The 26310-nt window shown below is 33.0% G+C and overlaps 3 protein-coding genes, 1 long non-coding RNA gene and 3 other non-coding genes across 37 annotated transcripts; 3 read left to right on the top strand and 4 right to left on the bottom strand.

Annotated features, from left to right (window-relative positions):
- Positions 1-179: 179 nt before the first annotated feature.
- LOC123222485 lies at positions 180-5627 on the bottom strand. Of its 3 annotated transcripts, none has more exons than XM_044645287.1 (10): positions 5102-5627; positions 4884-4975; positions 4161-4302; positions 3798-4079; positions 3563-3710; positions 1969-2901; positions 1456-1694; positions 1297-1370; positions 600-689; positions 180-513 (listed from the first exon to the last, which is right to left on the bottom strand). In XM_044645287.1, the coding sequence occupies exons 2-10, from the start codon at positions 4937-4939 to the stop codon at positions 489-491; spliced, it is 1989 nt and encodes a 662-aa protein (XP_044501222.1). In that variant the 5' UTR covers positions 4940-4975; positions 5102-5627; the 3' UTR covers positions 180-488. The 3 variants fall into 3 exon arrangements, with proteins under 3 accessions (XP_044501222.1, XP_044501220.1, XP_044501221.1); XM_044645285.1 differs by having other exon boundaries at positions 600-708; positions 5102-5626; XM_044645286.1 differs by having other exon boundaries at positions 600-708; positions 4884-4978; positions 5102-5626.
- A 2464-nt stretch (positions 5628-8091) lies between these two features.
- On the bottom strand, positions 8092-11572 carry LOC123222530 (AUGMIN subunit 2-like). Of its 18 annotated transcripts, none has more exons than XR_006503655.1 (7): positions 11246-11569; positions 11009-11113; positions 10452-10520; positions 9639-9743; positions 9431-9520; positions 8830-8963; positions 8092-8411 (listed from the first exon to the last, which is right to left on the bottom strand). XR_006503655.1 is itself a non-coding variant. In XM_044645364.1 (6 exons), the coding sequence occupies exons 2-5, from the start codon at positions 11072-11074 to the stop codon at positions 8838-8840; spliced, it is 378 nt and encodes a 125-aa protein (XP_044501299.1). In that variant the 5' UTR covers positions 11075-11113; positions 11246-11567; the 3' UTR covers positions 8092-8411; positions 8830-8837. The 18 variants fall into 18 exon arrangements, 3 of the variants coding, with proteins under 3 accessions (XP_044501299.1, XP_044501300.1, XP_044501301.1); XR_006503656.1 differs by having other exon boundaries at positions 9697-9743; positions 11246-11568; XM_044645364.1 differs by lacking the exon at positions 9431-9520 and having other exon boundaries at positions 9639-9755; positions 11246-11567.
- Positions 11573-12144: 572 nt separating this feature from the next.
- LOC123224625 lies at positions 12145-12211 on the top strand. Its single transcript, XR_006504032.1, has one exon. It is a non-coding gene; the product is annotated as a small nucleolar RNA U49 (small nucleolar RNA).
- A 189-nt stretch (positions 12212-12400) lies between these two features.
- LOC123224623 lies at positions 12401-12547 on the top strand. The gene has a single exon (XR_006504030.1). It is a non-coding gene; the product is annotated as a small nucleolar RNA snoR2/U65 (small nucleolar RNA).
- A 36-nt stretch (positions 12548-12583) lies between these two features.
- LOC123224617 lies at positions 12584-12670 on the top strand. The gene has a single exon (XR_006504025.1). It is a non-coding gene; the product is annotated as a small nucleolar RNA snoR77Y (small nucleolar RNA).
- Positions 12671-14200: 1530 nt separating this feature from the next.
- LOC123223842 lies at positions 14201-18372 on the bottom strand. 4 transcript variants are annotated; one of them, XM_044647244.1, is made up of 10 exons: positions 18077-18372; positions 17644-17791; positions 16982-17156; positions 16441-16556; positions 16269-16328; positions 15699-15837; positions 15526-15592; positions 14879-14950; positions 14684-14749; positions 14201-14452 (listed from the first exon to the last, which is right to left on the bottom strand). In XM_044647244.1, exons 1-10 carry the CDS (start codon positions 18272-18274, stop codon positions 14309-14311), a joined length of 1185 nt encoding a protein of 394 aa, XP_044503179.1. In that variant the 5' UTR covers positions 18275-18372; the 3' UTR covers positions 14201-14308. The 4 variants fall into 4 exon arrangements, with proteins under 4 accessions (XP_044503179.1, XP_044503177.1, XP_044503178.1 ...); XM_044647242.1 differs by having other exon boundaries at positions 15699-15846; positions 18077-18367; XM_044647243.1 differs by having other exon boundaries at positions 15699-15846; positions 17644-17788; positions 18077-18362.
- Positions 18373-18723: 351 nt separating this feature from the next.
- On the bottom strand, positions 18724-23068 carry LOC123223550. 9 transcript variants are annotated; one of them, XR_006503812.1, is made up of 6 exons: positions 22664-23065; positions 22434-22548; positions 20398-21669; positions 19540-19647; positions 19153-19234; positions 18724-19023 (listed from the first exon to the last, which is right to left on the bottom strand). It is a non-coding gene; the product is annotated as an uncharacterized LOC123223550 (long non-coding RNA). The 9 variants fall into 9 exon arrangements; XR_006503810.1 differs by having other exon boundaries at positions 19153-19247; positions 22664-23064; XR_006503807.1 differs by having other exon boundaries at positions 19153-19647.
- Positions 23069-26310: the final 3242 nt, after the last annotated feature.

The raw sequence follows: 26310 nt of genomic DNA on the forward strand, positions 1-26310 counted from the left end.
AGTTTTATATTTATATATCTTGTTATTTGAGATGTAAATCTGAAAACATGAAATCTTTTATCTGATAAGGGATGGTGTAGCACTGAATTTTCCTTCCGCATCAGCAATTCAAGACCATTGATAGATAAATTTAAATATATATATATATATATATATATATATATATATATATATATAAATAATTTGAACTAATTGCTTCCTGTACATTTTATTTACATAAAAACTATAAAACAAACAAAAATGACATTCGTGAATTAGCTCGGATGATCACTGCACAGGGGAAGGAAGAAATGGAAAACGATGAACTGAAGAAGCAAGAGAATAAAGCTCTTCCAAAGAAAATTTTGAAGAAAACGTGGAAAATCCACGGTTGAATACCTGCTCTTTCCATTTTCCGTACGAGTTTAGTCATTGGTATTATTTACTGGAACACAATTCTCTGTTTAACTGAATAAACGGTTTCGCCTCTGAAAAGATGGGACCTCACCTCATATGTAGTTTCCTTCTTTCTGACTGAAAAACCATAAGCATGACATTATGAGCACATCATATCTTCTTCTATGTGCTACATCTCTGCATTCAAATCCTCAATGACTTACCAAATTTCGAGCTTTACGAGGTACTCTATTATGTTTATCATTTGAGGGTTCAGATCCCTGAGTTCGACCAAACAGTCTTTGGATGAACTCCTGTATATGATTATAAATGCTGTATGACATTACAAAAAATTATTAAGTTTGAATCAAAACAACTGTAACCTTCGGAAATACAGTTTCCCTTGCGGGAATATAAACAAACCATAGAACAATTCCTGCATTGACAAAAAGTTGTTATTTTATCATTATATTAAGCAGCAAGACGTGGATGAGAAGTTTGCAAGAATAAAAAGTTGATTTAATTTCAATTGCATAAATATCAAAAGTGGGGAGAGTAATTAAAGTTCTGATTATGTAGTTGAATTAAAAGACATCAAACATTATTATCTTTTAACTCAATTTCAACTTGACACTAGATCCCTCAGACAATGACCAAAATTTTCGTTTTTGCATTTCTGTTGTGCAATTGATCTAAGCAAGTAAATTCAAGAAAGTGACAAGAAGCCAAGCTAGAACTTTTAAATAACATCTATTGCCAAGTATGAATCCATACCGAGAAATCCACCTTCAATTAACAAATTCAAAGTATCATACCAAAAAAAAACAGCTACATGAACAAGATGATGTTCAAGTGGGTGTTTGCACCCAACAAAAACAACTTCAAAGCAGAATGACATAAAGCAAAGTAAAAATGTATTACCTGAGACGATGCCTGTTGCAGGCCATGAAGAAAGCAACAAAACCATTTAATATGCTTCTGACAGCACGAAAAACCTGGCAAGTTTTTTATGAAGTTTGAGAACATTTAATTAAGAAAGCCAAACCAATCATCAAAAGCAATGATACTAAATCTTCAAACCTGGGAGAACAGGTCATTCCAAAGAGAACGCCACATGGAAACTTCATATGTGCTCACCGTAGCCTCTGAAGCTGAAGCAAGCTTGAATATGCTACTTACAGCCCCCCATATATTTCCAAGCAATTCAGATATGCCAGCGAAAATGAAAGCCACAAAACTAGCTAGTGCAAGTACCAGGCGAATTGGCGCATAGAGTATTTCCCAAAGCATCCAAAATATTGGATACAAAACACAATTTGCTGAAACAAAGACAATCCAAATTTTTTTAAATTTATACAAGTTCTTGAGGATTACTACATCTAATAAAACAAATTCTCAAAAAATGAACAATCAAAGAAACTCAATCTATTATCAGCATCATCTGGTGTGGCTGATGAAGTAGTTTTCCAAAAGGTTTTGGGATTTATATCCACTTCCACAAAAGGTTAGAGAATGGATTAGAGTTCCGGTTTTTGACTCAAGGGTAAAAGGAACCAGAAAAGCATAAAGAAAGCAAAAGTGGTTGATACCTACCAATTTTCCATATTAATTTGATGATTAACCAAATCGGCAACAATACAATCTCCATCAGATCCCCAATTAGACTGCAAGCAGAGCCTATCATAACCCAGATAACCGAACAGGAACTCTCTGCTACTTGAACAAGTGCATTCCACACCGGAAGAATGAAGCTTAAAACCTCCATAAGAGGTTCTGCCATTGGTAATGTAACAACTGAAAAAAAAGATCGAATGGTACGTGTAATTGTCAAAAACCATTGAACAGCCTTCTGGAAGTTGTGCAGAAACAGCATTGTCCCTAAATATTTGATTCTTGATACCATCTCCCAAGTTTCTATCCAATCCAAAAGAGGCCCACACAAGCGTGAAGCAGTAGCTTTCAGAACAGGGACATTTTTGTATAAATCATAAAATCCTATTAGAACAGTGACAACTGAGATCAGCACATATAAAGCCCGAACAAGAGGGCACATCCAGGGGCGATACAGATGGCAAAATCCTGGATATGATTGGAGGAATATTACCCAAGATGGAAGCCCAGCCTCTAGTAGAGTAAGTAGTCGCAGATCAGACATTATGATTTGCCTTAATTTAAATGGGAGGTTGTGGTCATTGAACCTAAACAAAATCAGGACATCACGGTACTGGGTAGCTTTGGCTGCAATATCACAATCAGCACAAATCTCAGAGTTGCGTAATAAGTCTTCAACTTCGAATCCATCACCATTGCACTTCATTACTTTTCTTCTCTTATACGGTCCAGTTAGGGGAGGAGTGTGCGGCTCATTTGTTCTACTTTCCGTAGTCCCAGTGTGTGCACTAAATCTGCTAGTGTTGCAGTGTAGAGAAGTATCTTCACCACATCGGTTATCAATGCAAATGTTTTCATCATCATCTTTCAGGTTAACCCTCGAGAAATCTTCCTCAGTATCATAGAAGATCTCTCCTAACAAATTTAAAAAAAAGGATGAGATATTGTTGGTAAGGCTACTTTGGATGTAAACTAATGTTTTTATGAGGCTCCTTTGGAAGTAAACTAATGTTTTTATGAAAACACCAATTCAGATGTTCGCTTCATATTTACTTCTTTAATGTGGAAGAAAATGTATAACAATGATTTTTATGACAAATATACACAAATTTTGATGAACAAAAAATCTTGCTCTATGGTTAGTTAAACTCATAATGCAACATAAACATCATTGAGAATACAAGACCAACTGTAAAAACACAACTATGATAAGATTGTTATCCTATCCGAGAAGACTGGCAGGTATTGTCAGACAAACCATGAGTGGCAGTAAGCAGAGGAAATTTTTGGGAAATAAAGATGCAAGACAGACTTCCTAAAAGACAGATACTGCAATTAACCTAGTTTTGACCATGCTAGAGGTTTGCCTAACACAGCTTATAAAACATGCAAGTTTCAGCAACACAACTACGGTACTCACATATGCAAACTTGTTGTAGCAGGAAACCTAAGTCTAGAAAACATCCACACATCCAAACTAAAAATATATTAATATTGAAGCACAAACTAATTTATGGATGCTACATCATCAACACAATTTTTCATTCTGTTCAGATCAGGAAAGGCAAAAGTATACCAATGGAGGAATCTAGATAGTCTCTCAATTGCAGCTTCTCATGGTGTTTTCCAGAGAACCAGGAAGATATACAGCTTGCAGCTTGGGCTATGCTATCAAATTCCCATCTTCGCATAAATTTAGCTTCTATGGCCAAAGAGGTATCAGTCTGCAAGTAACATGAAAACCATTTAAAAAAAAAAGATACTTATCATTACCTTCAACCAATATATGGATCACAAAAAAGGGCTGGTACCTGAAGTTCATTTAAATAGTTAATGCCTCTAACATCAGTCCATGAAACTTCAAATACAATAAAACCATACAAGGTCCTATGTAACTCGCTGTTTAAAAGCAAATGGCTTCTAAGCGTCTTAACAGGTAGCAAAGCCCTCTTTTGAGACAGAGTTGCAGCATCAATTAATGAAAACCACCTCTTCAACTTTTCTAATTTACTAGCACCGGGTGTGGAAGAACTGTCCTTCCCTTCCTTTCTCTGCCTCTGTGCTTTCCTGTTTGCAAAGGGAGATAATCTGGACTGTACACAAAAGGAAAACTCAATTTTCAATCAATCATAAATAAAGAAATTATATTTCCATGAAAAGCTACTTTTACAAACCTTGGTAACCATTAATTGCCACAAGTGTGTTGGCCGTGAACCTAGGTCCACCAGCCATGGTCGATTGTCCACCAAAATGTATATTTTGTTACTTTCAAATGCCAAAAAGAGGCTAAGATCTGAAAGATAAGACTGCAAATCTCTGCAAACAAGTAGCAAAAACACATGATTTTGGGGACATGCCAACAACACAACACCATGGATAAGAGTAGCCACAACTAAGCTTCACTAATACCAGACAATAGTTTCACATTTCCAAAAACATCTTCAGAGTGGCTTATGAAGGTGTATTATAAATTTGCGCATTAAGAAACTAATGGGAGGTACGCCGAAAAATGTGCTTTAGATAAGCAGTCATCCTATTTTTAACAAGGAAGATACAAAAAAGTCGTTTCATGGACACCAATAAGAAAACATCATAGAGACAAAGTGATCATCAGCAGCTCTCTCTTTTACTGGTCTTCCTAAGCTTACAACTCACCCAAAAAGCCTTAAAACCCAGTTCATTCCACTGAAACAACAAAATGCTAATACACTACATCATCACAAGTTTGTCAACATTCAACATAAATGCACAAATCAACTTCTTATTCAATATTCCGCTCAAATTAGATAAGCAATTTCCAATGACCAATTCAATAAGAACAAATGCCACAATATAATTTTCATCTGAATTAAAAAAGAAAATTTGGTAATCAAGAACAAAACAAGTTGAAATCTTACCCAATTTGGAGACTTGTTAAAGGAAAAACACTTTTATTATCATTATCTTTCCCCATTAGAGTTCCTCTTCAGCCTCAAATCGCTACAAGCAACTGCTTCATAGTCCAACAAAAACACATGAAAACTTATATCAGTCTCTATTTCATTACAATAATTGTATGCTCTGTGTGTATTTATGAGGTCATTATATACATACATCCATGTATTTTAATACGTACATATAAAGAGGGAGAGGAGGCCGTGATTAAGAGAATTCCACGGAAGTGGAAACGAAGCATTCACTGGCAAACTTCATGAAATGACAGAATTGGAGACAGATCAATGGCTCGAATTGGGCGCCGTTAGGGGAGAAATCAACGGACAAGAAGAACCGAACAGAGACATCGAAACAAAAAAGACAAAAACTAATAATGAGGCTAACTAACTTCACTTCTATGCAAGATCAAGCTCAAGAAATGAAGAAACGAATAACCATTTTCTCTCGTATTTTCTGTTCCGCTTTCTTGAGAGAACGGGAAGAAATGGAAAATGGAAGATTGCTTGGCTTGAAAGGCGCATGGCGGAAGAAGGTGACGCGTTTAAATCTTTAGTAAGGGGTAGAACGGTAAATTGAGTATCTCGGGATGTAATACCCCTGTACACTCCAGGAAGAAGATCATTGGCTGTCGTTGTCTTTTTCACAGAGGATTCAGGAAGAACAGTGAGAGTTGTTTTTGTGTATAGGTGGCGAGGCAATAAGGAAATGACCGAGAAGCCTTGTGAATTTGAAAAAGACCAAAAGAAAAGACTTACTATTACTTTTTTAAAGACGAATTTCAATTTTTTAAAATTAAATCAATCATTTTAAATAAAATAAATTTTAGGTTTAATCATTATTTTTATAATTAATAAATTAAATAAATAAAAAATTTAACTTAAACATATTTTCATAAGTTGCTTAGACCCACGTTTCTACCATCATCTATGTTTCCAAAAGCTACATTCACTTCCTTCACTTATGGCAATAAATCATTTTATAATCTATTTTTTTCTCTTAATTTATGTTTGGAAGATGAAGTATAATTTTTTAAATTATTAAAGCTGTGAATAAAATTTTTTAAAATTAAAAAAAGTTTTGGATTTTTATTATATTTAAAATTTTTACTTTATTTTAAAATATTTTAAAATTATTAAAGTTTCAATATTTTTAAATATTTGATTATAAAATTTTAAATTGATAAAAATATATTAATAATCTGATATTTACATTAAATGTTTAAATAAAACTATATGCATTATATAAATTAATATAACAATTTATGATTAAATAATATAATTATTATTTTTTTATTTTAAAATTATATATTTTTATAATTTAAATAATAATATAAAATAATCAATTCCAAACAAACAAATAAAAGAAAACTAAATAGATGACATGTGCCAATTTAATTTTTTAAAACTTAAAAATTTGTCAGTTTATCGAATCTTTCTTGCATTTTAAATAGTTTTCGGCGTTTTAAAAAATCAAATGTGTTGTTGACGCGTGAGTCGATCTGAAACGTGAAGGATGACGAAATTGTAGGCATGTCAGCCCGGTGCTGTGCCGGTGAAATACTAGTTTTTTACAGCAGTTAAATGTTCTCATATAAAAATAAATTCAAATCGAATAACAATTTAAATAATTTTACTGTCGAATTAATGAGCACTAATTCAATGAAAAACAGTCAAAACATTATATATTCCTTTTATCTCAAATAAGAATAAACTTATTTATTTATTGGTAACTACTCTTTAAAGTCATTCATTTACTGGACATTAATATTGATCTGTTGAGCCGCCCACCCCCATCAGAACTCTGTCTGTATGCAATAATAACAAACGTTTGTCCTGTAGTGACGTGGTGTATAAAAAAATAGTGAAGCCGAAACAATCAGACAGGGTGGGCATCAACTTTAGTTTTTTAATCAATTATTAATTATTTCCCACAGAATTTTCTGGATTGTAACACATGCGTGATACATCTGTGAGGCCACATTGGCAATTAAAAAGAATAACAATGTCAATAAATTATGGTAACATTATTAAAAATATGTATATTGAAATTACAATTGGTAAGAAAGGGAAACGTCATGATGCAGGGCAGGTAAGTGGCCATGCATGCAATGCAACCGGTTCGGATAATGCTGAGCTGTGTTCTTATGTATTTTATGTATATATACGGTGATTCTTGAGATGTATACTTGATAATGGATTCTTATCTGTACAATTTGATGTGATAGCCCCGATTGACTTTTGCTTCTTTATTCTGATGGTGGCTGCAAGATTGTTACCAAAGCCTCTGTTGGTTGTTGGGTTTTTTTTTTTTCTGTGTGAATGATAAACTCTCTGTGTATTTTGATTTGTGGTTCGACGTGCATTCTTGAATTCTAGTAAAGAGTAGTTTTTATGGGTTAGTCTTGAGTTTCATCTGGAAACCTAATTTAGTAAGTTTTGTGGTAGTGTTTCATTTCAAGAGAAGATAGTTAAATTTTTTTGTTTTCTGTAGGTTTTGTTTATTTGTAATTTTTTGTTTACTTTTTTAAAGTTATATCGAGATTAGTTTGTTTTCGAGTCCCATTTTGGATGTCTTTTTGTTTTTTATGTTAATATATATATTTACTTATAAAAAAAAATTTATGTAATAGCTATTAATGATTTTAAAATTTTAAAAATAATAATTATATTGTCTAATTATATACAATTTTTTTAATTATATAAATAAATTAATAAGATTAGTTTATATATATATATATAATTTTATTCAATATTTTGTGGTATAATTGAATTGTTTGATTGAGATTTTATTTGTGGAAGATAGGTTGTTTATGACCAAATTAATCTTCCTAATTAAGAAATTAACGTGGATTAACATTTTAATATATATATATATGTATAGATCGAGTATTCCATGAAGACAGTACTGGATTAGTTGAGTTTCGGGACCGCTTCCCTTTTTATTCTTTCACCATAAATTCTGGTCTTAGTTACTGGGGACATGTAAGTCTTACCCATTTATGGCTCACTCATACAGAATTTCTTCTTCTGTTTTAGACTTGAAAAAACTGTAAACTTTATTTACCAGGAGTAAATAAATTTAACCATAGTAACAAAAAAGTTGCTTATCTCTTTGTAATGACCGGAGAAATGGAAAATATGAGTAGGTAAAAGATTTTATGGAGAGTCAGTGTGAACCGAATACAAACTTAATTACTAAGAAAAAGTTCATAGATTCAGACTTTCAGAGCTTCTCGAACATTAATTAAATTTGTAGGTAATAAAAAATATTAAATGCTAATGCATTGCTCCTCCTTTTAAGGCTTATCTTCCTTCTTGATAATAACATGCCGACTGCGGAAATAATTATGACATCTTGCAACAACTTTGCAGGAATGTTTCACTTTCCTCATTTGTGATCCACCGTCCACGTACGCAACTACAGTAAGAGATGATGCGACCCTTCATCCTCCCTGAACCTTCCCCTTTTTTTTTAATGGCCTTTATTACTTACTGTGATAATTACAAAGAAAAAAGATAGCTTTTGAATCAGAAGATGTAATCACATTAAATTCAGGAAAATTTTAAATTAGATCGCCTTTATTGCATTCAAAGACAGTTTTATTACCCAACTGAACTTTCTTTCAGGAATCAGAGATTCAAGAAGGAGGTGGTGAGAACAGGTAATTTATATAAAAGGAAACTTCACTAAATTTTCTGGATTAAGTACTTCGGGCACCAAGGGAAAATTACAGGGCCCTGACGCAACTAATGGCAAAATAAACATTCAACATTTTGCCACTAGTGAAGACATGAATATCAAAGAACGTTGCGGACCATATCACCATGGAATTGGTCTTGTTAAATAGTACCGAGAGTTAATGTTTATCCGTTAATAATAACAGTATGCACAAGTTAAGCCAGGACTTACTTCCAAAATTAACTCGGTTGAAAATGACCAACCCTTAGATGTTGAAGTGCTGCAACTGATTCTCTCATAGCAGACATGGCTTCAAAGAATCGGGTGCATGACGCTGAAACAACAGGAATTGGGCGGGGCATCTCCTGTTTCAAGAAAATAAACAGAGGATCACATTCTGCAGCAGCATCTTCGTCTTTCATACAAATAATACTTGATGCAGTTTCAATCATCATAGATAGATCTCGTCTGGAGCTATTACAAAATGAAGATACATTGGTGACCACTTGGACAACAAATGTTGTATATCAATAACACAAGAACACATTTGCTCTCCTTTATGGTATTAATAGGATCATCATGGATAATTCAAGAAATGGTTTCACTAATTATTGTTTCAGAGAAAATGAATAATTACAGAAAGATAATTATATCAAGGGAATTGTGCATATATATGATTTATTAATCCAGATTATCAGACATACTATCCTATTTAAGGAACTACAATATTAAAAAAAAAAAAGAATCACTGTTTTCGTAGGCATTTGACACAAAAATGCATTAGCATCAAAGCCAAACAAACAAAATTAGAAGGGGTATCTGGATCATATACATTTTCCATACAAAATTTCGACAACCTGCCTCGGATATAATCCTTTCACATGATATGGTGTGTTCCAAATCAGATTTTCTTTAGTTGTTACTGAAAAGACAGTTAACAATGAAGTAATTAATGAACACAACTTAGATGTAATGGAATCAAAATACGCTAAAAGCTTAAAACAAACACAAAAATGTGTAAATGTACAGATTAATGATACCAAATATAGCAGCCTGGATTTAAAATGCAGGAACCAATCCAATGCTTCATAAACATACCCCCCAAACTGAAGGAGGTTCCTTAGAATTATGACTCCATTAGAAATCTGAAAAAGATGCTGTCAAGGCTACATAGTCACTGGCAGCTTTCATCAGTAACTCTGAAAATTGTTTCTGTGCATATCTAAGCTAAAGAAGCCATTAGTAATACATAACGCAATTACAGCCAGTGTCCACTATGTTTCATCAAGAAAGTATCAAATATGTACAAGGGAAGATTCCTATGAGTTAAAATCTCCTATTAATTGCTGAAATCTCCATGTTCAGATACAGAAAAACTATACTTTAGCTCCAATATTTGAAGTTCAAATCCTTGTTTCAAGTTGACATGGTATAATACAGTGCAAGATATGACTGAGATCAGCAGCTGTCAGCTCATCTATCCAAGGGCTGAGAACAATACAAGTATCTAAACTAGGCATAAGTAGGCCTAATATTTTCATATTTTGTCTTTACAAAAGAACAAGAGCATCTAAATCAATAAGTACTATGAACAAACAAACCTTAAATTTATGAAACCTAAAACTCTCATTTGCTTTTTACCAACATTGAAGTCTCTAATCCTAAAAACAAAACCTTAAGTCATGCCTTAAAGACAGCCCACCAATTAGTTATTCACTCCAATATCTAAACCGCGTAACCATCAGTTAAATTGTCCATGCAAGGTGAATTGGTACTAAACGTGGTCAAAGCAAATTTATATATAAAAACACCACTCTGCTTAAAACAAACTATACTTAACCAGGTAAACAAACCTGAAATTCTGCTTCCACAAGAATGCAATCCAGTGAATATGGTTGTTGAAGATGAGCTATAATGTGATCCTGACGTCATTTATAAATTAGAGGGAAACAAAAGTTACCTAAGATATATAGAAGTCATTACATGTAAGTCATCAAATGTAATAAACGGGTGAGAGAAATATTACATCCCTGAAAAAGGTTAAATCACTTTTATTGGCCACCATAGTTAAATTTGCACTTTTCAGTATTGACACGGTTTCAACAGGGTACAGTAGACTATGATATATTTTATACAGACTCAAGCAGTTTCTCAAATGGCGTACAGCAATCTCCCAAATAGATACAAAATCCAAATCCCAAATTGAGTGCTATTTAATAATAACATTTTCATGTGCAGCTATCCAGATACTTGTTAACCAGTAGAATCAGCAATGTCTTTGTTGTGTGCGCATACACAATACGGTTGAATATAGAACTCTAGAACAGAGCAGCCACATTTATGGAACAACACATGAAAGTTTATCACATTCAACTCAAGAAGCCCATAAAACAAGGACTAGAAAACTTACCTTATTCTGAATAACATCTTTCATTATGGTAGTAATCCTTGATAAAGTCTCAATCTTCTTTTCCATATCACTCACATGCTTCAAATGCGCAACATCTTTATCATCCTAAAAGTTCCCACATCAAAGTCACGGAAAATTCAGTTATAGAAAACACAATAAGCACCAAATTTCCATTTTCTTTTTATTAAAAGTATAAAAGCCCCAAGTGTAATTGCATATGAATGATAACTACTTCACCTTTCGGCCTTAGAGTTCGACTTGCAGACCTGTTATTGTCCTCTGTACAGCAGTTAATTCTCTTAGAACTCTTATAAAAAAATCACACTTCTCCCAATGATATCTTTCGCACCAATCAAACACGGTCTGTTGGACCTATTTCTTACGGGGACGGAATTTGATATTTTCCAGAATGATCCACGGCCAAAGCTACCTGCGTCCTGCTTGCTTTACTACCGGTGATTTAATCGCAAATTTAAAGTAATCATAATTAATACGGAAAGGGTAAAGGTGAAAACTTTTTTTTTAAAATATAGAAAAGGAAACCCGAGAAAACATATAAATAAAAAAAAATATATAAGAGTTTTTATGATAAATATTAAATTTTATTTAAAAAAACCAATAATTTGTATTCCTTTAAAAAATACAACTTTTCATGATTAAAGGACGGATTTAACCAATTTGATATATTAACTCACAATTAAATAAATAATATATATTAAATATAATAAAATTGATTTTTAGAGTTTTCATAACCAATTAGAGAACTTAAAAATAAAGAAAAGATGAGTTTTAATACATTAAAGAAGAGAGAAACTTTATATACTGAAAATGAGACAAAATAAGAATTAAAATTTAAAATTATAAAAGAAAGTGAATTATGAATTAACCTTAATTTTAGAAGTAATAATAATATTAAAATTAGGGCCCAAAGCCATTAAGAAGAGCCCAACAGATTTAAGGCTTTGTCCTCATTTTATACAATTCTAGGGTTTACACGCTTCCGCTCTATAAAAACCCCCTACTTGCTCGCCTTCATCATCAATTGTGTTTCAGTATCTGTGTTTAGGGTTTCAGTGTATGTATCTTTCAATCAAATTCCTTCTTGTTTTTAAAAGGTTTTAAATTTCTACCCAAATTCCCGATGAGGAAGGAAACCCTAATTGATAGGAAGTGCCGTATGACACTTTAAACAGCAGCTGTGACCTCTGGGGGACCCGGTAGCATCCCATCCACCAACCACGAGCCTTCTGATTTCGTCTCCTCCACCGGATTCGTCTTCATTGGGTTCGTTGACTGGTTGGGATCACGTATTCCTCCGTGTTCAGCTGTGTGTGTGATTTGAAACGGGACCCTGAGGGCTTTTTGATTTTCTTATCTTTATTTATTTTCAACGGTTCAATGCCACGTCGCCGGTAGCTTACGAGCATTGACCGGCGATGCTATGATTGGACCCAAAGTAATCCAAAGTTTCGCTTGCTGATAGGAACCTGGGGGTCTGATTTTCTTTGGCCCACGGAGCCGTTTTTGGCGATTACATTTTATTGGAAGACCCTTATTATTTGTTATTTGACAGAGAAGCCAATGAGGATTGTATATCTTATAGTTGGAATTACCGGCTGAATTCATTTTGATGTTAAACAGACTGGCTATCTGAGGCTTCACTTTAATTTGTCTTTTTACTTGTTTTATAAAATTTTTGCTTGGAGTGAATCAAGTTTGAAACTATGAAGTAACTTGGAACGAATGTTCCCCCCGAATCAAAACTAAGACCAAACCAGTGATCTTCCCAGTCGATACTGCAATGACCAAAACCCATACGCTTTTCAAGGAAAGAATGAGCCATTGTGAGCAATATTTTGCCACAAACCAATGACCAACAATAGCACTGGTATCCCATTTTCCACACAATTCTCTAACTAGAAAAAGAAAAAAAATATCACAATGGTAATCAGTACTAGTTCTGAAGAGAATGATCCGCAAATAATGGCAAGAGAATAACTGTTAAGTAATCGAGGCAGTCAGTAGAATGAATTGGTGGTGCACTGAAGCTTATAAGTTTCATAGTATCCATGGATTAACCAATTCTGAGAGTTTGTTTTGGCGTCTATGTTGACCAGGTTGTAGCTCAAAGGTTGCAGGCAAAAAATGAAAATTTCTCGGACGCTTCATCAATAGAGACTAGTTATAAGTCTCTTTGGAGATAATTTGTTAGCCGTTAAGGAACAATAAAGTGATGCCTTACGAATGATGTTTGCGATTGCAAGTACAAAGTAATTTGCCCTTAAGAGGCTATATATAAACTCACAGCAGTACCAACCAGAGGAAATCCCTGTTGAAACAATCCCAATCCAACCACAGGGGCCATACCTAGAGGACTTAAAACAATGAGAGGAAGACCAATACAGCAATTTATTCTTCCATCAAATTCTTGCAACCAATATACCATGAAAAGAGACCCCAAACTTGACCGTAACCCAGGATGATTTGTATGCTTGAGGCAACAATTAGAGCTCCTTGGATAGCTCGCATTGTTGTATAAATCTCTGCAAATCAATCACCCGTCAAATTTTCCCTTCCTTTAGTAGATTATTTCAGTGTTTTTCTTAAACAATGCAAAAAAGAAAAATAAGGAGAATTGGGGAACTTACTTCATGATTATCAGTAATTTGTTGCAATGAGTCGTCATTTATTATATAAGTTATTGGAATCACATAAGCAAAGGAGCCACCAACAACAGCTGGCAACCTGGTTCCAAAATTGCTTGGAGAAGTGTATTAATGCAAGCTACAAAAAGAAGAGTCCGTATTACACGTGCTTTGTCGCCCTGGCTATAAGAGGAAGAAATTGATTCAGGAAACAACGTGTTAGTGAAAAAGAAGGAAATGAAGTCGCCCTGGTTACACGAGCTGCTAGAGGAATTTGGGCAACCGCTAACGAAATGAAGTCGTTGGATCATTCAGCCTCTCGTTTCTCCTCCGTGGCTCCTATATATTAAAATTATGCAGTTGGGTACACTTCGGGCATGTCTGATCAATGTGCAGGGATGGCAATTGAGGATTTCATTTGGTTATAAGTCGGCATTTTATTAGGCTATATGTATGACACTACTAATATCATGGTACGAATTTAAGATTAAGTTGAAATCAAATCCGTATAATGTGGTATAGATAAGGATGTCAGCTCACAAGGAGGTGAAAATGCACAAAATATTCTATAAAATTTTGAATTTGTGAAAAAGAAAAAAAATAGAAAGTTGATTACATATGGAATAGGATGATACATGCCTTTCAACACCAAATACTAAGCCATTTCATTCATCTCTTTATCAGGACCAATATACACGGTATAAGACACAGAAAGAAAGATAAGAAAACAACCGAGGAGTTGCCCAAAAGATGGTGCTATCTTTAACGATCCAATGGCCGATAACTGGGTTAGGGCAAGCTGAAACTCACAAATAAATGTATTTGATGAGAAATCAGTCACAATTATCACAATTCATTTGTTTCTATTCACCACAATCTTATGATAATAAACACTGGCACGACTACAAGTCTTGAGTTGTCAGATTAAATTTACACAGTTTGCTTTTGTAGAGAGAGAAACACTACAAAAGAATTCAAAACACATCCTACGAGATATTTCTTGATGATGACATATGATAAAATACCATACCTCAATGTACTGGAGATTCACAACTTTGCCAGTTTTTTCTAGCTGAAGTCCACGTGCCAAAAGTACCTAAATTGACCACGAATGTTATAAGTCAATTTATTACCCAAGCAAGTTAAGAAAAAAATCTAAAAGTAAAAGAAGAACTGATAATTTAGTACTACAGTCACGCAGATAAAATCATTGCCAGAATTTCACCTCTGCCAAGAAGGCCAGAACACCGAGTACCAGCATCAGGAGAAAAGAATAAAGACTTGGCAGCACAAGTTTCTGCATTGTTGAAGATAAAATAGTTGAGAAAAACTGAGAATACATGTATAGCCAGTCTAATATAAAAGACATTACATAAGTAGATTACTATCTTGACCTGCTCAAGTTCAATATGATCTCCTAGTCAACAACAATGCAATAGTTCAATGTCCACCAAATCAATTAGCAATTTTTTTCTCTCCGAAAGTTAATACAGAGAGTTAATTTATAAGGTTCCAATCAGTTTCAATTCATCATATATATGACTTGTATCAACGTAAAGGATTCCCTACTCAGAAATCCTTCATATGACTATAAAAATAACAACCAAATGTCCATTGAAACAAGAAACTTCATGCGCAAAGGTGGCCTATCTCCATGAGTTAATTGTTGGTTAACACAATTCAAGTGATTTGGGGATCACTATCCACCTCACACTTACATGTTTTCCATTTTTCTTATCCTGTGTGAGTGTGGAAATATATCCACCCAATCAAAAGAGATCCCTCTTTTATTTGATCAGAGATATGAATCACCAAGAAGAATTTCACTTTTGCCAAACAGTAAACACCATGTGTTGAACATGCGGAACTCACCTCAAAGAAGAATGCACATATTGCAGCAGCAGGGCTGGCCAGTAAGCCAAATGCGAATAGAGTGACCCTGAAAAATTGCAGGTGAATATAATCAAGGACAAAAATAATGACAGCGAAGTTGCAGAAATCAAGAGCATAATATAATTTCAGATCAAGAAAGTAAGATATCTCACACGGGTTGATCTGATGCCCTTGCTCCAGCTTTTATAAGGCAGAAGTTAATGCCACCAGTTATTGATGAAATCAATCCAACAAAAATGGCAAATATGTGGCTTTCCCTAACATTAGAATTACTTGCTTCCCCATCTTTAACTAACCCTCCTGACAAATCCAACAATTAGAAAAAAGAAAGAGAGAAATTCTCCTGCATGAGTTGATTATAAGCAATCAATTCACTTTGGTACGGACATGTGTTAGATGCAAGGTTAGTCATTCAAAGTAGTTGGATCCACTAGTCTAAGAATAGTGTAAGAAATGGGGTGATGATATGGTACCATTGATGCTAATCCTATATAGAAAAGAGAAAAACAGCTAACAGATGTCAAGAAACTAACAGACATAAATAGAGATAGAGAGAACAGATGGTTTATGATGCATATAGCAGGTTATTGACCGGACTAGATTTATTCTCTAACAAAGCATCAATAGCAACAACATAGACACAAATAAAGCATATAATGACAACAAAGACAATTACAAATGAATTCTTAGTAGTTTCCAGTTTCTTTAACTCACTTATCTACCTTGTGTAGTAAGCATATGTTGAAAAATGAAGAGCACACCGAAGAAACTGCAAGCAAGACCTGGAAAAGGGAGAATGATTAAGAAAGCAATCACTCCCTATCTAACAATTTTCAACTACCTATAATCTATATCAAGATTCAAGATAGAAGGGAAAAAAAAATACTACTGTACCTCCAATGTCAGAAATTTTCAAGTTCTCACGCAAAACAATTCTAGCCATAATTGAAGCCATAACTGGAGTAGTAAAGTTTAATACAACAGCCTGAGACAAAGGCAACCTCTGAATGCTGGAAAGGAAAAAGAGCAAACTGAAAGTTATACTTTTTCCAAATAATAAAGCTAATGAGACAATGAAAATCCCAAGCATAATACAGAATTAAAATTCATCAGAAGAGTAACAAACATAAAATGTAAACATCGTATGATCACAAATTAAGATAAAATTCAACCAATTGATCTAATATGCTCATCAGAAAGTAATACACTCAAGAAACATCTTTGATCATATGATCATTGTAATTAGATCCACAAAATGTTTAAGGAACAACAAATGTTCTGAAAATTTTCCGTGGTGACAGAAAGTGATTCAAGGACATACTAGTAAGGCATAAGTTATGCACTGATTTACATTAACAAATAGCATTTTTCAACTCTTAATATAAATATGTTCCGATATCATATGCAGGAACCATGGATATGAAGTGATACTTACCAAAAGATAAAACAGAACAAGGAGAGATATCCTGTGAGGGCTCTTGAAATCACAAAATTCCTAGCATTTGGTGGCCCAAATATTGGTTGTCCACTTCTTCTTAACCATAAATAAGATAATATCATGATTATTGTGCATCTTGTAAATGCAATCTCAAACAAGGGAATAGACTGAACTGGCATCACAAAAAAAAAAAAAAAATTACAATAATTGTTCAAACTGAGATGTAATGCTCAAATCTATGTTGAGTCAAACAGGACAATATCCAGGAATTCTAGAAATAAGCTTTATAATAACCAACAAAAAAGGTTGCTAGTCTGCAACTAACTCATGCGCCCTGTCTAACTCATATGCAGAATATAAGATAAAGTTTAAGCAGTAACTTTGATCTCTTCCTAATAGTTGCAAAACATTAAAGAATCCCTCCAACCTTCAATGGAAGTAAGATATGATTGGATGTTCTAAAAAAGTATGCAAAAAGAGAACCTAAAACATATATGAATGGCATGAGATAGTTCATGGCACTGTCTTTACTGATTACCATAAATAGTTATAGAGACTTAGAACTGTGCCGAAGGCCGTTACATTTCAAATAATATCATATAGGACACAGAAAGTGGCTCGAGATTTAAGTACCATAAGGAGTAGCAAATGGTACTTACCAGCAAAATTATCAGAAATCAATTCCATGGAAAAGTAGATAGTTGACGATAAGACCATACATATTAATCCCGAGTATCTAGATCCATTCCACACCCACAATAAGAAATGAGTTAGTGGTAATGTCTCTGTTTCTATCACATGCTCCTGCTAGCACACATCACAGTCACAATGTCAATCAATACAGTGCTTATACGAGATTTTTTATGACTACAAAGAGGTTATTCTTATATAAAGTATAGCTATAAACAGGTTTTATTGTTTTTAATCACTTCTAGCCTTAGATGACTTCGCTTCGGTTATCTTTCTCTTCACTATCTCTTCATTCAAAAGTATTATAATCTACTATTACACAACTAATTTGAAAGAAATTGTAACTGAATTACAACTACCGGTTTACCAAATCAAAAAGAAAAAAAAAAAGCTAAACAGTACCCGAGGCTTTCTTCGAGAATAAGAGACTGAGAAGATATTGATCTTGGGCTTTTCAGATTGAATCAAGAGAGGAGTAATTTCCTCTGAGGCTGTAACCTCAGCATCGATTGATGATGGTGATGCGTCACAAACGATTAGCTCAACCACCGCTTGATCTCCATTTCTCGTCTCTGTGGACGAAGACATCGGATCGCACATTCAAAAAGGAAAAAGCCTAAAACAAAGTTTATAAAGAGTGTTGTCAAACCACGTTAGCCTACAAAAGTCTTCCGTGGAAGGGGGTAAAAGAACGAAAAGAAATAGTTATTCACTTATTCTAGCTGGTTGACGGTGAAAGGTAAACGGCCGAGTGGGTTTTACACGCGGCAGTCCACCAGCAAGATGGCCCCCACAGCGGAGGAAGCTTCTGTTTTGTTCTTGAGCTCATAAATAATGGATGATATATTTGGCACCTTAGGCAGGAGTATTGCTAGGCATAAAATTTTATATATGAAAAATGGTATATTATTATATAATAAAATAATATTTAATTATATATAATAATATATTATTATTTGAATATAAAATATAATTTCATTATTTTAATAAATTAAGATTATAATTTTGTTTGTTTCTTAACACGAAGGATTAGAATTATACATTATGAATTGTACGCGGAGAAGACACACAATTATGATATCAAAAGATTATACAGGTTTTTTACAAAAAAATTGAACACCCCCTTAGGGGGCTAGTAGCTCCTAGTGCCAAAAAAGGTATGACAATTTTGGCATTGTCACCTTCCTATGGTTTTGACATAGGAACGATAAGAAAAAAACCAAGTAATCCTTGCAATAGCTTCAGGGATCATCAGTCCGAAATCTTCACTGTGTGGAATCAAGTAAACTTCAAAATGGTATCCTAGAGTAAGGCTCAAGCACAGAATTCTTCATCTTCTGCGAATCTCACTGGGAAAAAAAAAAAAAAAAAGTCATTTTACTCCAACTTGGAAATTGGGGTTCATTGACATTTTTTTCAAGAGCGTCCTTTAGTTTCCACTATGAAGTAAAAAGCAAAAAATGCTAACAGAGAAACACCACCAAATTCAGCGTAAACCGGAGCAACCCCAAGCATCTCCACTAAGTCGGGGAAAAATAGACCCACCAAGAAATTACAAACCTGATTCAAAACACTTGTGCAAGTGTGGATCAAAAACTTAATTTAGCAGGAACCAAATAAACAATTCTTATCGAGATTTCAAGAGCACAAGTAGAAACCAATTTCTGTTTTCCGTCCGGCAATGTATTTAATATCATCCTATAAAATATTAAGGTGAAATTGTTCTAGTTGCAGTCATTGACATAGTTTTTCTGCTCCCATAAGATTTCAACAAAAGTTAACAATTGACAAATGGCAATTGAAGCTTTTAGTATGTACATAGAAGTTGTTATAGCCAGTATACTCAAAAACTGAACATTACATACCCAGTGAATAGAGAAACTGAATCCCATGATTTTCTCCTGCTGCTGCTGGGCACTGGTATAATCAGACCAGTGACAGGGTCAACTCCAATAGCAAAGGTGAACATTTACCTGCATGAAAGCATAGGTGAGAGTGGCATCAATGGATTTGTCTAAATTAACAAAAAACAAAAAATTATTTGGATGTTATCAACCGTTAATCTTTTTAAATGTTTCATTTCTCATGTTGTGAAAGACCTATTTACTACTCAACAAAAGTACAGTTCGAGTTCAACCGCCAAGCAGGGCTGTGCACATAGGAGCTAAAGCTCAACTAGATTGCTCAGATCAGCAAAAACCTTGATACAACCCCTTGAGTGTGGTTCCTCAAGGAGTTCCAACCATTGGCTGTCCAGATCACTACCATCCTTTTTTATGACTGACTGAAACTCTTGAATTGCTTTGTCAACTTTAGATTCTCCTCTAAGATTACAAATAACAGCTTTGACATCATTCAACATCCCCACCAACCGAACACCATTGGACAGCATTTTTCCGATGAGACCCAAAGCTATTTTAATTTTCAATAAAACTATATATATACATTTTGAGTATACAAAATAAGTACAAGAATGATGTGTCATCATATAATTGAATGACTTTGCATTAAAGATAAAACAACGCCCATTCACATGATGACATATCATGTGTGTACTTATTTTGTACACTCAAAGTATATACATATAGCATTACTCTTCACTTTTTCTATCAAAAGGTGAAGCAAGTCATTCTTTAGATTGGTAGTGACATCTCTATGGAACTGACAGCATATCTCATCAGCAACTCAGAGAAACAATAGAACAAAACTGAAAAGAATCTCACCATGTGGATCATCTTCGGCAGGAATTCCTAGAAACAGTGATGCAATAATCCCAATGCAAGTACCGATCTGACACAAGGCTCCCCCTATATTATGATGGAGCAACCTAAAAAAACATAAAAAGATGTTTAGTGAGAATTACAAGAAGATGGTTACTTTGGAGATGTAATCTTGTTCACTAAACCAAATTAGCCTGACTTACACCAACAAGAGTCATATTAAATTAAACAACAAGAGTGAGTGCAATGCAATAGACAAGATGATGTTAAAATTTCACTTGTTCCCATAACTAGAAGGCATATAAATAGGATCAAAATTCTTGACATCATATGATGCAATGCAAGTAAGAGTGTAATCGAGTCAAGCCAAGCAGTGCTCGACTTGAGCTCGACAAAAGAACGACTGACTTGAGTTTAGCTCGAAAAATTAATTTGAATCCCGTAACTTTAAAAAACACATAAACCTTATAAGTTATATATTTATCGATTACTTTATATTCAAAGTCAAAGATTAAGATTTTAGAAGTTTAAGTGCAAGATTTAAAATTTTTATGGGTTTATTGATATTTTACTTAAGTTGTATACTCACAAGATCATCAAGCCAACCAACAAGAAGTTTGAGCTCACTCAACAATAATCAAGTTGAGTTGTGAGCAACTGGAGAGCGACTCCACTTGTTTACACCCATAAATGCAAGTATAATTAAAAATTCAACATATTTGCTGATAAGCGGTACCTCTGAAATATAAATTGGAACAAGAACTCTGTTAACACCAACACCAAGGCTGACTAGAAATTATCCTCATAGCATTTCATCCAAGCAAAGGGCTTGCACAATGATTAAAGTTGGAAATGAAAATTCAGAAGTCCTTTAAAACAAAATACATGATAAGATCAAGAAGCCATAATATGTGGAGACAGCAATACCTGAGTGAAAAACACCTGAACTCATACACAAAGTAAAGAAAGCCACATGACATCTCGCCACCCAAAACCCCAATCCCCAAAAAGAAATTTAGAGGGAGCAGACAAAAAATAATGTCAATGGAGCACACCACAGTCATATGTATGTGAATTACCTTATAATTGCACCAAGAATCAATGGCATTATAACAATTTGAAAAGTTCTCCTACCAAATTTATCTACCAGAGAAGCTGAGCTGATACTTCCAATAAATGCACCTCCCATAAATATGCTCACTACAAGTCCCTCAAGAATTGGATTCCCTTCAAAACCAAGCTCTTGAGCAATTGAAACAATAAGACCATTCTACCCTGCAAAACACACATTGTAACTCCGGAAAATTCGCTTTAAAAGTACAGTTAGCACATACCAATATATATGTGTGTGTGTGTGTCAATGTTCCTGAATTTACAGTAATATAATAAACAAAGTTATAGTAAATTTCCTTATAACACATACTTATCATTTTTACTACCTCTTCTCTAAATTAGCTTATTGATAACTGAACAAGCACTAGAGCGATTCTGATTATGTTACTATAGTATTTTTAGGAATGCTTCCGTGTTTTTGACATCGGTAAAGGTGCTTCTGGATATTTAAAGGCACTTTTATTAACTTTTTAGTATTTGAACTTTTGAAGTGCTTTTTGGGCAAATACAAGATAGTTCTGTTTTATTTTTTTCTCTAATGCTTGAAGTACTTTCTTTAATTTTTATGTATTCTGCATAAAAACACTTGAAGTGCTTTTACATAAATGCTTTCTACAAAAGCACTCCCAACCACAATTAGAACGTTTGGAAATGCTTTAAGCAGCATTGGAATAAATGTATAAATACATAAACTCTTGCTATAAAAAACGTTCTGTAAACTGATTTTTGAAACACTAAATAGATGGTTTTCTAAAAGTGCTTTTCAGGCCAAAACGCGATGAAAATCATCTATTCATATAATTTAGAATGAGCATTTGAATTTTGAAGATGAGATCTAACTCAAAGTCACTTTCTACTAAGCTCTCTCAAAATGCACAATTATGTAGGAATGAAACAATAAAATTAAAAGAATAAACAGAACTCACCCCCTATTTGATAACCACACAAAAAATTAGACATAGAAGCTATCAACACGCGCGGAAAGAAGGTAACCATCCTAAATCGTATCCTTCATTGGCAGTAGTAACAACTCTTCACCACCTGCAATTCAAATTTACACAAATATGGTCATAATTTCATATATAATAATAATAATTTAATCAAGTAAAGTAAACAACCTTGCTGTTCTTTCTGAGACTGTGACTCGGGAACTTACTTTACTTCTTTGCCGCAGAAATTTTGAAATTAATCGGCTGATGCATGAAGCGGAAACGCAGATGTTACAAGTTTCGGGGAAGGGAGAGAAACAAAGCACGGCGGAGGGAGTGGGAGAATCGACGGAACGGGGCGTCAGTTGAAGCCATCACGGCGAAATTTTCCTTTTTGGATAGGACAGAGAAATGAGCGTGAAATCGATCGTGATAACGCCACGAGGTTGGAGCGGTGGGTCCACTTGCAGAAAAAAGGCGGGAAGATCAGGTCACGTGGCCTACTCAGTTCATAATTGGTTGCCAGATGGAGACTTGTCGAACTTTTTTTAATTATGAAAACACAATTAATGTAATTAGCAAGTACGTAGACATTTTAATTACAATCTTCCCACTTCCAGATTAAGTTTCAAATTTGTTTATATGTTATGATCCTTTTACATCATACTCATAAACTTAGATGGTATGTTCACCATAAATAAATAAATAAACAAAAATTAATAACTATTCATTTGGTGTACCGACTTCTATCAATTCACACGATATGACTAAATTTCCGCGTAGGCCAAGCTCATAGTTGTTGTATTGTATGACTTATACATCTTCTAATATTATGTGGCCCAGACTTGTATATAACGTTCAAGAAATTTATGTGCACCCACTCACACGATATTTTTAACACAAGATAAATTGCCAATGTCACTGTTTCCACCTAAGGCTTTCTGTATTTATCGTTTGGCTAAAGGATTGTTTTAATTTAATTTCAAAATTTTATTTATAGTAATTCAAAATCTTAAAGTCTTATTTATAAACTGTTAATGTAAATGATATTTATTAGGATAAAATTGAAATAACATATTTACCCTTACAAAGTGAGAAGACAAAAATATCTTTTAGTATATATAATTAAAATAAATTAACAGAAATTCTACCCAAGATTTGAAAATTGCATTTTTCCCCTTAGTGTTTCAATTTTTTGGACAATCCCTCTCTCTCTCTCTCTCTATAGTAACCTCCAGTTGTCTCTTTTTCTTCTTTTGGTCTTATCCTCATCAAAGAACAGGAAACTTTGTCTTGACAAACTCGTCTTCGTCACTTAAAGATCTTATCTCGTCATCTTCATCATTCAAAAATCAGGTCTTACGGTCGATTCAGTCATGTTGTCACTTCAACCTCATTGTAGCTTAAAGATTTGATTGCATCGTTACTCAACAAAGATGATTTCTCATCTTCATCGATTTGTCTAGAAAAAAATAATTTGTCTTCATTCAGATGAAGTTTTGTCTTCTCCAGTGATTTAGAGACCAAAAAAAGGGAGAGAGACAACCGGAGGCCACTTGTTGCCAGAGAGGGAGAGATTGTCTGAAAAATTAAAACTCTAGAGGAAAAATTACAATTTTTTAAAGTTTAATCATAAAATAAATTACTAGTTTTTTAAACTAAGAGATAAAATAATATAAATTTTAAAGATTTTAGGATTTAATAATAAAATAATGATTTTATCTTTATCTCTAACAAAAAGTTTAATAAAAATTAATCCATAAATAAGTATTTAAATGTTTTATCAATCACAAATATGTTGTTAAAATTCAACTAAATTTTGGGTGAGGAATAGCCTTTTAGCCTATTAGCTATTAATTTTTAACTATATTAATGCAAGCGTTCAAATTCATATCTCTTCTTAATTATAGATTATTATATCCGTTTATATAAATATATGGAAAATAAATAGACACAGGATGCAATAATAAATATATTTTTAGAGTAAAACACGACAGAATTGACAATGCCAGACAGTTTGTGCTGATTTGGACTAGACATATAGGCATCATTTTTATAGTATGATACACGTTGTACTTGAAAAGAAGTGACAATGACAAACATACCCCACTTTATAAATTATAAATAACAAACATTAAAATTTAAATACCTAAATAAATAACGATTTTGTCACTGAGTAGTTTCATTTTTAAAAAGGCCAAAGGACTATTTTCCATTTAAATTACGCAGTTTTTTTTATATTTTTTCTTATTAATTTTAAAAATTTTATTTATCTATCTATACACTATTAAAATTAACAGAATCTTAACTCTTAAAAAATTTATCTCATTTTTCTTTTTAAAATTTTAAAAATTAATAATTTTTTTCTAACTTAAGTTTTAAAAAATAACATTTTTCCCCCTAAGGTTTTCAATTTTTTAGAATTAGTTTTTTGATACTGTTTCTTCTTCTCCAATGACCTACAAACGACACTTCTTCCTCTCCGGCATGGTCTCTTTTCGATGGTTGTTCTTGGCACAATCGACGAAGACGAAGATACATCAGAAAACTAACTTTGAAAAATTAAAAACCCTAAAAGGGAAAATATTGTTTTTTAAAACTTGAGTTGAGAGAAATTGTTAGTTTTTAGAAAGAAAAATAAAATAAAATTTAAGTTTATTTTTAATAATACAGATAAAATAACGATTTTATCCTTGAAACAGTTAATTTTAACCAGTCATAGATGGATAAATAAGATTTTCAAAGTTAACAAGAGAAACTTGAGAAAATAGTATACCTTGGGTGAAAAATAATTTTTTGGGTTTTTTAAAATGAGTTAATTACATAATTAATTAAAAAAGTATATATCTTTTTATTTATTACATGAGCAACAAAACGGGGAATTTTTTATACTATTTCAGATAAATTTTAATTAAATTAGAGAAAGCAATAGCAAATTAATTCAAACATATATATATCTATCAGGTAAAAAGAAAAACTGTTTTTGAAATTTGGAAAAAAATACAGTCCAATTTAGAAAATGTCGGCTAGGGAACATGGCCGGCCCACACTTGAAGTCGGTGCTTGAAATCCAGCTGCTACTGGAGCTCACTCGTAGTTTTTCCCCATTTGCGTGTGTATATATATTTATATTTTTACATGAAAGGCTATTTGTTTAGTTAATAACGGTCGTTTTGATAGTTTATTTTTTATTGTTTATATTATTTTATTTAATTTATTAGTAATTAAATATTATAATAATTTTTTATTATTAATATTGATATAATATTAATTTTATTATAATTATATTATTATTTATTAATTTTTTAGAATAAAAATAATTTCATTTTCAATTAATATAAAAAATCATTTTAGAATAAGTAAAATAATTTTTAAATATTTTATTATTATTTTTAATCAAACACAATAATTATTTATATCAATCAAATTTTATCAAATATAGTAATCATTTATACCCAGTAATCTTCTAAGTAATCTATCTTCAAGGTAATATTTTAGTTTTGATAATACAATATTACTCAAATCAAATGATTTCATATAGAGAACACTAACATTTATCATCTACCATACTACCTTACAAACTAAAGTTTTCAGTTTTAGCCTATTAGGGTTATAAGTCAAGGGAGCTCGTCGGGTTTCGCTTATTAACGTTCAGTCGATTTTAAACTTAAATTGAGTTCTAACTTGAAAATAGTAAAATTCTTATGCTTATAGAATTAAAATATAATTCCTTTGAAATCTCACTAATTTGGCAAGCTTAATCGCAAGTCCTTTTAAAAATAATTAAATCAAACTCAATCTCCCTGTAATATTGTTTGAATTTTTTTATTTTTATTTTTATTTTTTTCACAATGTCAGCAATAAAAAAATAATT

Source organism: Mangifera indica, chromosome 8 (assembly GCF_011075055.1).
Source record: "Mangifera indica cultivar Alphonso chromosome 8, CATAS_Mindica_2.1, whole genome shotgun sequence".
In the NCBI taxonomy this organism is placed as follows: Eukaryota; Viridiplantae; Streptophyta; class Magnoliopsida; order Sapindales; family Anacardiaceae; genus Mangifera; species Mangifera indica.

What these genes read in the sequence shown, in the direction of transcription:
- LOC123222485 (XM_044645285.1), bottom strand. Translation starts at nt 4,939, where the DNA reads ATGGGGAAAGATAATGATAATAAAAGTGTTTTTCCTTTAACAAGTCTC. An exon ending in GGCAATTAATGGTTACCAAG is followed by an intron (nt 4,080 to 4,160) that starts GTTTGTAAAAGT and finishes TTTTGTGTACAG; the next exon opens with TCCAGATTATCTCCCTTTGC. An exon ending in CTATCTAGATTCCTCCATTG is followed by an intron (nt 2,902 to 3,562) that starts GTATACTTTTGC and finishes TAAATTTGTTAG; the next exon opens with GAGAGATCTTCTATGATACT.
- LOC123222530 (XM_044645364.1), bottom strand. Translation starts at nt 11,074, where the DNA reads ATGGAAAAGAAGATTGAGACTTTATCAAGGATTACTACCATAATGAAA. An exon ending in AAGATGTTATTCAGAATAAG is followed by an intron (nt 10,521 to 11,008) that starts GTAAGTTTTCTA and finishes AAATGACGTCAG; the next exon opens with GATCACATTATAGCTCATCT. An exon ending in TTGTGGAAGCAGAATTTCAG is followed by an intron (nt 9,756 to 10,451) that starts GTTTGTTTACCT and finishes TAGCCTTGACAG; the next exon opens with CATCTTTTTCAGATTTCTAA.
- LOC123223842 (XM_044647242.1), bottom strand. Translation starts at nt 18,274, where the DNA reads ATGTGCGATCCGATGTCTTCGTCCACAGAGACGAGAAATGGAGATCAA. An exon ending in AGGGCATCAGATCAACCCGT is followed by an intron (nt 15,593 to 15,698) that starts GTGAGATATCTT and finishes GCAATTTTTCAG; the next exon opens with GGTCACTCTATTCGCATTTG. An exon ending in TTCTGGCCTTCTTGGCAGAG is followed by an intron (nt 14,750 to 14,878) that starts GTGAAATTCTGG and finishes TGGTCAATTTAG; the next exon opens with GTACTTTTGGCACGTGGACT.